Source organism: Vicia villosa, linkage group LG6 (genome assembly GCF_029867415.1).
Source record: "Vicia villosa cultivar HV-30 ecotype Madison, WI linkage group LG6, Vvil1.0, whole genome shotgun sequence".
NCBI lineage: Eukaryota > Viridiplantae > Streptophyta > Magnoliopsida > Fabales > Fabaceae > Vicia > Vicia villosa.
In genome coordinates this window covers 149,218,493-149,229,992 of record NC_081185.1, presented here as the reverse complement: position 1 = coordinate 149,229,992, position 11,500 = coordinate 149,218,493, and the positions used below count along the sequence as shown (strand labels likewise).

General features: G+C 33.3%; 1 protein-coding gene across 1 annotated transcript; it reads left to right on the top strand.

The window, feature by feature from the left end:
- The first annotated feature begins 1,327 nt into the window (after positions 1-1,327).
- LOC131612726 (uncharacterized) lies at positions 1,328-1,860 on the top strand. The gene is made up of 2 exons (XM_058884482.1): positions 1,328-1,474; positions 1,548-1,860. The coding sequence occupies exons 1-2, from the start codon at positions 1,406-1,408 to the stop codon at positions 1,788-1,790; spliced, it is 312 nt and encodes a 103-aa protein (XP_058740465.1). The 5' UTR covers positions 1,328-1,405; the 3' UTR covers positions 1,791-1,860.
- Positions 1,861-11,500: the final 9,640 nt, after the last annotated feature.

Sequence of the window (11,500 nt, the reverse complement as noted above, 5' to 3'; positions counted from 1 at the left end):
ATATGTTTCGGTCTTGTACTAATATGCAAACTAAATTAACATAAAATACTACAAACCAAAATTAATATTTTTTTCCTGTACTGATATAATACAAAGAAAATTTGTGTTGATATAATACAATTATATACGGATGTAGAGGAGGCACCCAAGTCATATAGTAAAAGAAGAATCTGCTAGCACATCCACCAAATCACAGTGTAAAATAGTCAGAATTCTATCATTTTGGTGGAGATGAGCCGACACAGAAATGCGAAGCTTAGCCAAATCCTTGAATTACAACAATCCTAAATTGCACCCACCACAGCATCGATCGTATCACTCGATATCATATTATAACATATGGAAAGATGCATAAACATGTCAAATACAAAAGCTTTGTAACAAAAACCAAAACAGGATCTTGAATACTTCATATCAGAATATCGAAAGATGCATAAATGTAGTGGTAAAAAAATACATCATAGACTTTCCGGACATGCTATGAAATAAGTATTTTAATGGCCACAGTATATAAAAACTACACCTCACAATAAGCCTGAAATATCCAGTAATACTACTGATCCGCCATAGCCATAATAGCATGTTGTCGTTTCACAGAGAATAGTCAAAATTCCCTCTAAATACCAATTGTCTTCTTGGTATAATGGCAAGAAATACAACTTTGTTATCCCAGCCCTCCCCTGCATAATGCATGAACATGTCAACAAATATCAAGTTTAAGCCATCATTATTAATAACCAACTCAAGCACAATTCTAAATTATTGTCCATAACAATTCTAAAGAGCACAAAACAAAACTAACATCCATAGGTTGAAAATTGCCCCAATGAAAGAAAACTCCCTGAAGTTTGAAACTGATATGAGAAGGCCCAAAGCATACATGTTGCGTTACCAGAAGGAAACACAGTAGAAGATAATTTCCGTTAGGAACACCAAAACTACAGCAACACAACCGAGAGGAAGCACATGTGACTGCAAAAAAGAAACCAGAAAACCTAAGACCTACTAATAAAAGGATGGGTTAAATGGTATTCCCCCCTGCCAATAGGGCGTGTTTCAGAATTGCCCCCCTGAATATTTTTTTTAAAGATCACACCCTCATAAAAATAAAAAACCATTTTAACCACACCCTCTTACCACCATTGCTGACTGGGCAGTTGAATATTGGGTGACATGGCAAAGACCAATTGCTGACTGTGTTTTTTATTAATTTCTAGGGTAAGCTTCTTCCCCATTTGTACGAGATTCATTTCCATTGTTCTTCCTCACCCTGTTCTTCCTCACCTTGTTCTTCCTCGTCCGTTCAAATCGTTCTCGCAGAGCCATGGTTGGAAGCAGTTCACGCGCGAGCACGGTTGGGTCAGTATCATCGCATGATTTGCCCAGATGTGGGTGTGGTAACACGATGAAGATGTGGAGAGCCAACACAGTGCAAAATCCCAACCGAAAATTCTGGAAATGTCGAAGCTCTGGGGTGAGTATGTTTATGTCATCATATAATATTGATTTTTCTTATGCTAATTCAGTTTCCATATCCTTTTGTGTAGACTGTTAATAGCTGTGAACTATTTCTATGGGATGATGAAATACTCCATTTCAGCAAAGGAGAAACTGTCACTTCACCATTTTGTAAGAAGTGTGATATACTACAATTGAAATTGGAATCAGTGTCAACCAAATTGGAGAAAGCGAAGATGAAGGTTGAAGTTCAGAAAAGGAAAAACATGCAGCTTAGGATAGTTCTTATTGTGTGTTGTATGATTGTTGTATGTATTTACAATTTCTACTAATCTGTCTAATTTAGTTAAGTTTGATTGATGTAATTTTCAATGATGTGTAATATACTTGGAAACATCTTTTTAATGGAAGGAGGTTCATGCCTTTTTTAAGAGTTTGCATATTGCTGTAATAACCAAAAGCACACATGTGCATAATTCAGAACAAAAAGGAATAACAGATGCATAATTGAGTTGATACCAAAAGCACCTTATGTGCATAAACTAGTTTACATCAAAAGCACATATGTGCATAATTCAGATCATATATAAATAACAGATGCATAATTGAGTTGATACCAAAAGCACCTTATGTGCATAATTAGCTCATTACCAAAAGACATTAAAAGCACAAATGTGCATAATTCTGTTTACAAGAAAAGCACCAAATGTGCATAAACCATAAAACCACATGAAGCTCCAAAATGTGCAATTCAGTCAATACACAAAGGCATAGTGCAATTCAGTCATTACAAAAGGCACCAACATGTGCAACAGACAAAATAAACAGACATAGGAAACTACAAGTCATTGATAGACTTCTTTTTAGGGGTCTTCTTCATAGTCTTCTTCCTTTGTGAGTCATTGCCATCACCCTCATCTGTTATCAAAAATGGTTGTTCTGGTGCAGACCCAGGGCCTGTGAAAGGTTTTGGTTTTTTAAACCAATTTTCCTTAATTCTCTCACTGACCCTCTTTCTCACTGGTTTCACTTGAGCTTTTCCCTTGTTTTTGGCACTTTCTTCAGCTGGTGTTGTTTTGGATTGACTGGTTTTCACTGCTATTGGCTTGCCTTGAGTTGGATTGCCCTCACTTGCACTGGCTTGACTGGTTTTCACTGCTCTTGGCTTGCCTTGACTTGGAATGCCCTCACTTGCACTGGCTTGACTGGTTTTCACTGCTCTTGGCTTGCCTTGACTTGGAATGCCCTCACTTGCACTGGCTTGACTGGTTCTGACCTCAGTTGGATTGGCCTCTTTCACCACATTTGTTTTGTCCTCATTTGTAGCAGTTGGATTGGCTTCACATGTGTCAACACTTGCATTATTAGCAGCCCTCAATTGTCCTTTTTTCTGCAACATAATCAAAATGTCAGTAGAAGAATCTAAAGCATACAACATTATCAAAATCAATTAAGATCATACCTTTCTTTTCAAGGCACTTGGATCTTGCACCTTGCTCTTGCATGACTTGATATTATGCTCAATCTTGTCACATCTAGTGCACCTGTAAGACACACCAGGTAGCCTCCTCCTAGCACCTTCCTCTCCAGTTTCCCTAATCCTCAATTTCCTTGGTCTACCAGGACCCTTTTTAAAGTCAGGAGGCAATAGATCTTCACTTTCAACATTAGGCCACATGTCCTGTCCATTTATAGGACTAATAGGAAAACCATAGCACAAAGCATATTTCTCCCTACTGTAGCATTCATTAACAAACCACTCTGGATTTTGCTGTCTAAATCCTAGGGCAGCTACAACATGCCTACAGGGTATACCAACTAGCTGCCAAAAATTACATGAGCATGATCTTTTAGCTATGTCAACTATAAATTCTTGGTTGTTATAAGCATGTGTGACTTGAAATTTTTCCCCCATGGCCCATGTTGGTAACCACTGACCACTCATAGCTACCTCAGCATCTAGTCTCCTCCTAGGGATTGGCATGATTTTGTGTGGCCACTTATCAAGTTTCAAAGTAGATTGGCTACACCTATTCATTAGATATTTCCTAATCCACTCACACATAGTCAATATTGGTTTATCCCTAGCACATAAGATTGTTGCATTAAAGGACTCAGATATGTTATTCATTAAAACATCACAGCTAGGATAATAGCTAAAAGCATGCTTACACCAAGATTTAGTAGGCACTCCCATTAGCCATTCCCAAGCATGTGGATCTACAGCCTTTAATGCAGTCATCTTCTGCAAGAATGCTTGATGGTATGTGGCCTTGGCTGCTCCCATCATTAGATCTCTTATAAGTGCTCCTCCACCAAACTTTTTCTTAAAATTTGCATACAAATGCCTCAAGCAAAGTCTGTGCTCAATCCTTTCAAACATTTCCTCAAAAACAGCCACCAAACCCTGCATACAAGGATAAATAACATTGTAAATACAAAACCAAATTAAAAGTACATAATCAATTGTTAGAGGCAATACCTTTTGCTGGTCTGAGATGAATACATATCTCTTCTCTATTCCAATATCTTCCATTAACAGCTGTATAAACCACTTCCAAGATTCTTTTGTTTTTTGTTTCAACAACCCCAAATGCCAATGGAAAATATTGATCATTGGGGTCCCTTCCCACTGCTATCAACAACTGCCCTCCATACTTAGTCTTCAAATGACAGCCATCAACCCCAATAAAAGGTCTACAACCATGTATGAACCCTTGTTTACATCCCTCAAAACAGAAATAGAATGAACCAAATCTTGGTTGGATGGAAGGTGATGGCCTCTCAATGTTGATCTTTACAGTGTTTCCAGCACTCACCCTGTGTAACTCAGCTGCATACCTCCACAAGTTTGAATATTGCTTGTCTGCATCCCCTTCTATCATTTGTCTTGCTATCATTTTTGCTTTCCATGCCCTGCCCACAGTGATCCCCACTCCATAATTTTGCCTCATATCTTGAATAATATCACTTATCCTTAAGTTTTCACAGGTCTGCATTTTCTTAACAACTGCCTTGGCCACCCACTTTGAATTTGTAGTTTTGTTATCCAAAACCCTAGCACATGTGTGGGTGTCCTTTATAGTCTTTATTGCATAAGTGTGCTTGTGGCCCACTTTGGAACATAGCATTAAAAAACCACACTTGGCTTTACATTCAACTCTCACCCTATACCCCTCATTTTTAACAAATGTTATTTCCCTACCATTTAAAACTGTCCACTCACGTATAGCCTCCCTAAAGTCATCTAGGGAAGTGAACTCCATGCCCCACTTAAACTTAAAGTCCTTTGTAAGTTGTTCCTTCTTGAACTTTTCAAACTTTGGTTTCTTGTCATCTTCTGAGTTATCAGGGTCAGAACTATTAAGCTCTTCACTAAGGTATTCCTCTTCATCCTCATCATCACATTTGTTCTTCTTTGGACATGGTAACAAGCCTGCAATGAGTGGACCCTCCCTAATTGGTACAGTTACATCAACACCATCAAGATCATCAAACCCATCAACAATGGCAGTTGTCCTTTCATCCTCACTATCATTAAAACCTTCAATAACTTCTTCATCACTAACCTCTAAATCAGACACATACTTAGGGGTGACATTCCCAACTACACTTGGATCATGTTCAACAAAAATTTCCCCATCCACTTGCATCGCACAACAATATGCAGCAAAATCATAGGCATCCCCATCATTTGTAATCTGAAAGTAATTAGGGTCTATGTAAACTATCTTGGTCCACAGCCTAAAACAACCTTCTAGGTACCCCCACCCAGTTACTAAGTTAAGAATATGATGCATTGTCCACTCATCTATATGTTCCCCCGAAACTAAAGTAGAAACGCCACCCCTATAAATCGTTTCACCATTATTATCAATAAACTCTCCTCCATGTCGAAACAGAGCATTAAACAGAACATTGGGCTGAAATGTAAAACGTAATGTAAGATAAAAGAATGCAAACCATGATACAAGCAAGTTACAGACTTCGATTAATGGAACTAACCTCTGAACATTCACCGTTGCCGTCCATTGCTTCGTCTTCCTCCACGCTTCCGGTTCGTCTTCTCCAGCGCCAACAGTGAACCCTAGATTTTCTATTTCACGGGGGGGGGGGGGAACTTAAAGAAAGTTTAAGGAATTTTAATTTTAAAATGTGGTCTTTGCCATGTCACCCAATATTCAACTGCCCAGTCAGCAATGGTGGTAAGAGGGTGTGGTTAAAATGGTTTTTTATTTTTATGAGGGTGTGATCTTTAAAAAAAATATTCAGGGGGCAATTCTGAAACACGCCCTATTGGCAGGGGGAGGGGGAATACCATTTAACCCTAAAAGGATTCAATATTATATAAGCATTTCAACAATAAACCCACTGACATGCGAGCTTCAATCGAATATTGATTCTGAACTCGACGAATTGAATCTAACACATTAGATATCCCGGCATCCACATAACAGCAACTGTAAATCATACCTTAATATTGCTACATTGAAGAATTCCAACTAACTAATAAAAAAATTCAGCACTAATGAAAAGTATCACATCAACGAAGATTAGAATAAAGCCACCATAACCAACCTAAGTTGCAACCGGTACTGCAAAGTTCTACAGAAATACTTTGTAATAAAACTTTGAAAGGCTGTAAACTAATTTTTTTCTTTTCCTATAACTGCTTATGAAAAGTTTATCTAAATTAACTATTAAATCACATAACTTAAAACAAAATTAAATTATCTATTCCAACATACCTCAATAAAAGTAGTATAAAATCACCTCCTATGTGAGTTTTGTGTTACTATCTTTTGTTAACCGACATGATTTGGGGATGTTCAGAAACAGAGAAATTCTTAAATAGATTATTTGTAGAATATTAAAAGCTGACCTATTATTTATGTCATTAGGATATAAAACCACATAAAACATCATAACCAATCACTTGAATTACTATAAACATATAATAATTCAAAGCTTGAATTCTCATTGAGAACTTAAATAGTCAAATCATGCATGAGACTCTTGCTTCTAAAGCTTGAATTCTCCTTTAAAAAAATCACAGTAACCTCTTAACAATGCCAAATTCTTGTTCTTCATTCCTGCAACAACATATGGAAATCATTCATGGAAATAATGAACATAAACAAACTATCACTCTGAATTCCATCATGGAAATCATTCGAGTAATATTGTGATTCTTAGCTGGATCTGCATCAAAAGTTGCATCAAAGTCAAAGGAAACCATCAAATTGAACATGGAGCGATGGGCTGAATTGACCCCATACTGCAGAAGTGATACAAAGAAATGTTTAGATAACTCTTGAACACATCCTTGAATGTATAAGCTTCAGAAATATTAAAGACTGACAATTGTACCAGAATCACAACTGGGTATGCAAACAATTGAACCAAAGAGCATTAGACATAATTCAACACACACAAGGTTCACTGAGACAATAATTCACATGGACGGAAATATAATTTTCATCTTCATGTATCAAACTTTAAACAAAAGAGATGAAACGAATGCATTTACTATGAAGATGTAAATTTTCACAATGCTAACATGAAACAATATTCAGAAACATTCAGATAAAAATGTGAAAGATGAAAGGTTAAGAGCATAAAAAATTAAGGCTCTAAGATAGTAACTGATATAGTGTTACAGGCTTGGAAACCACATGACGGATAGTTAGCTTCAAAATTGCCTGATAAAACTTGATACCGTCTCAGCAGGATGAATCTGCGAAATCAAAAATAGGCGGCGAGTCACAACTTGCTTGAAACTTCATATAAATTAGAACCGTACGAAAGATTTACAAATCAACGAAACAATTAGGGATTAGGGTTTTTCGCAAACAAAAACAAAACAACATATTTTTCGTATGCACAATCGATCAACAAATGATTTTGAACCACCATAACATAGTACAAACCCTTGACCTATACCTCAAGGGTTCAATGTCGACTATCTGCAAAAATTAAAATACAACAATATAATCAGACTTTGAATAATACTAATTTCAATCAATATCCAAACAGAGACGAACAAACAAAGAGCTTACCACAAAATCATCATATTAACGACCAAAACCCTAACCACAAATTAAAAGCCCTAATTTTAAACAGAAAACCCATTATAAACCCTGATTTTCTTTCATGCTACAACTCAAACACAGATACATAATCATGCCATATAGTAAATTAGAAGAAATCAGAAAAAATAGATGAAATCTCCGCCATCTTCAATCATGCCGCCCCATCTTCGAATCCATGATAAAACGACAACACCACAACATATCATTTTTATTGACAAAACAAAAGTTCAAGCTTAAAGAAATCAATTTCTTACATGAGTGAAAATGGGTTGAAGCTGAAGATGTCGATAACCAGACGAGAGACGACGAGAGAGAAATCTGATTTTGGATAGAGAATGAGACGAGAAGGAAGAGAAAATAAAGAAAAAGAAGAAGAAGGGAGAGACAACGAAAGAGAGAAGAAAGAAGAGCAAGAGAGAGTAGCAGAAGAGAGACGAAAGGAAGAGGAAGAGGAAAAGAGAGGTAGAGGAAGAGAGAGAACGTGACGGTTTTTCAAAATAGAAGCAATTAGGGTTGGTAGTAGAAACCAAAGAAAAGAAATATTGTTAAGGCATCCACGTGGCTGAATTTGGTAACAGAAGGGCAATATCGTATTTTCCAAAGCATATGATTTTCTTATATTGTAGATGTGAGTTCTCCTCCTCTTGAATTTAGGGTTATAGAAGACACCGTTCTTAAAATTCTAAACTCAAACTAAATAATCTCTTGCACTATCCAAACTTGTTAGTTGGTGTTTTCTTCATCTCTTACATGCAATTGTTTATGTTTTCGGATAATAGAGTATATTTTGGATTTTACAATCTAAAAAATATCATTGGTTCATTTTGTGTTTTAGTCTCAAATTTATTATTATTTTTTATAACAGGGTATTATTTTGAATTTTAAAGTCCAAAGGCCCTTTTAGACGAGTTAGTGTTGTGATTAAATAGTAGTATATTAAAACTCAGTTTTTTTTTTAAATATTGCCAAATATTATGTGTATTTCAATTACATCTGAATTCTAAAATCCAAAATCTACTTTTTTTTTTTTTTTTTAATTTTACTAAAATATATGAGTAACACATGAAGTATGATGAGTAATCCCTAAAAGAAATACTCATTATTTCAAAAAAAATTATTAATAAAATTGCTCGATCTAATATTTTTTTTTCTTTTAAAGAGTGGAGAAAGAAAAGTGAAATCAAAAGGCTGAGCTTTTCCATAGACGAACTTTGTTACTCACTCTCCAAAGTCCCAACCTACACCCCTCTTGCTCACATGTTTGCACCAATTTTGCCTTCTACCTTTTTCTGTTCAAAACAAAACACCAATTTTGTTTTTCCTTTTGTTTTCTTTTTAATTTTTTATCCATTATTTCTGTCCTAATGTGCAAGGTCAACTCTACTTTTTTATTATATAATTATTATCCTGCCTTTTTTTTATTAATACCCTCCTTAAATAATATACTAATACACCCCTCTTACTATTTTCTTTTTTAAATATATATAAAATTCTTATTAGATACCTTGTTCAAAAAATAATAATCTAATTTGATACCTACTTTGTTAGTAGTAAATTTTTTATTAAATAAATAAGACCCCCTATCACTACCCCACAGCACAGCTCATCAATTTAAGATAAAAAATCACAATCGACAATTAATTAAGTTTATGTTATTGTTATCAACAACAACAACCCCCTATATTAGACAAATTAAAATGATTAATTAAAACGTGGCATTGGTTAGTGATTGCTTAATCTTAGTGATATGCTTTTATATTTGATAATAATTTATAGTAGTACTTACCTGACCTTTAGTGGTGAACAATATCTTTTCTTGACTGAATATAAATATAAAATAAAAAATGAAATGAAATCTCTAGGATCCTCTCTTCCCTCAATCTAAGGGAAAATATGTTAAAAAATTAGCATTAATAATTAAATTTGTGATTGTGTGAGAAACTTCCCCTTGGATTCTTCTTCCTTCATGTTTTTCTTTTTCATGTTAATATAATTATGTTCATCTAATTTGGCAATGAATGAGTATTTAAAAAACTAATAATAAAGTTAAAATGAGGGTGATAGTTGCACATGGAGATGACATGACATGGGCTAGTCAAATATATTAATTAGTAAAACTATTTTAAATACCTTTGCTTATGTGTTCAAATTCCATTCTCACACATACTCTTAATGGCCAACCCATGAATAGGAAAGATTTTGTTTGTTTGCAAATGGTGACTTTTGCGTTGGAGTCAAATACAATGAGACAAAGATAGATGCCAACTTTTTATACTAGTAATATGTTATTCATGTTCATATTTATTTGGATTCATTTGATTTGAATTTGTCTACTATTATGAACATTTTGAGACTAAGTTTGAGAAAAAATATCAAATATAATTTATGATATGTTGAGATATTTATAAAAATTTTTAGGATATGTTTATATTGGCGGTGAACAAAATTGATTATAGTAGAATTGAGTTTGGTAGAATTGATTTCAATAGAATTGAATTTTGCACAATTGATTTATATTTGGATGTATTTATGTAAATGTGAATTGAACAATAAATTTCAATGTAAAAATTATCCAGAATCAATTTTGAAAATAGAAGCTACAAAGCGTGTGTTTGGTTCTGTGGTGAAAAAAATTAATTTTGAGTGAATTAATTATGAATAAAAGTGAGTTAAAGCTAAAATAATTTATGTTTGGAGAAATTCTTGCAAAAATGAGTTGAACAATAAATTTCAATGTAAAAACACGTTTGATTAAAAACTACAAATCCTAACTTCAAGTAGAATCAATTCTTGAAAGCATAATCAACTCTACTCGAGATCAACCAAACACGTCAAAATCAATTCTGAATGTCTCAAACGTGAAATCAAACATAGAGAAATTCTAACTTCAAATAGAATCAATTTTGGAGACAAAATCAATTACACATTTAATAAAACAAACATCTAAAAATCATCCAGAATTAATTCCACACTTTTAGAATTGATTATGGATGTTCTATAAGCCAATCCAAACATGCTATTAAAATAATTTATACAAAACAATTTAATTTATTTGAACTTTTGTTAAAAGAAGAAATTTATATAAGCACTTATACGTAATATTCTTTTTATAAATTGCAAATTGGAGTTGGATATTAGTAACCAAATAATTATTATAATAAATAATATATCTTATGATAAAATTTGGTTAATTTTAAGTTATTTAATTGTAATAAGTTAGTTTTTTATATTTTTTTCGCTATGTTAAATAACACTTGCACCGTTGATATTTTTCTTAAATTTCTTATCAAAAAAGTTGAAGTGACACTAATGATACAGATATGCCACTTAACATAGCTCAAATATCCATAATTGGATCATATAGTAAATTTTTTAGAATTTTTTAGTGCATAAAAATATTTTTAAACTAATTAAAATGCACACAAAAGAAGAAATTAAAGAAAAGTAGTATAACAGAAAATAAAATTCTCATGAAATTACACAAAGTGTAAAATGAGAAGAAATTTTTTCATAACTTTTGGAAAAAAAACAAATTTAATATGAATTTTAAAAGTTAAAATAAAATTAATAAAACAAAATAAAGCAGAAAAAACGTCAACGGTGCAAACTTTAGTTAACATAAAATATTCACATGTAGCGAAAAAAACATAAAAGACTGACTTATTACAATTAAATAACTTAAAGAACCATGGAGATAATTCAACCATAAATTTTTTACCTCGGCCAACTAATCGAGGTAAAATTTTTAAACACGCCATATTTTAATTTTTTATATTTAAAAATATCATTTATTTTCTCAATTGTCCAAATAACCAAGAGAAAGGTTCTCTAAGTTTGAATTCCAACTACTACTTTATTTATTTATTTTTCTTTTTTAGAAAAATTTTTTTAAATAACAAGGTTTAAAAAAAATTACCAAAAAAACAAGTTTTTCAAAAAATTTACCAAAG

Coding starts and splice junctions, on each gene's coding strand:
- LOC131612726 (XM_058884482.1), top strand. CDS start 1,406: ATGAAGATGTGGAGAGCCAACACAGTGCAAAATCCCAACCGAAAATTC. Junction 1,475..1,547: donor GGAAATGTCGAAGCTCTGGG/GTGAGTATGTTT, acceptor CCTTTTGTGTAG/ACTGTTAATAGCTGTGAACT.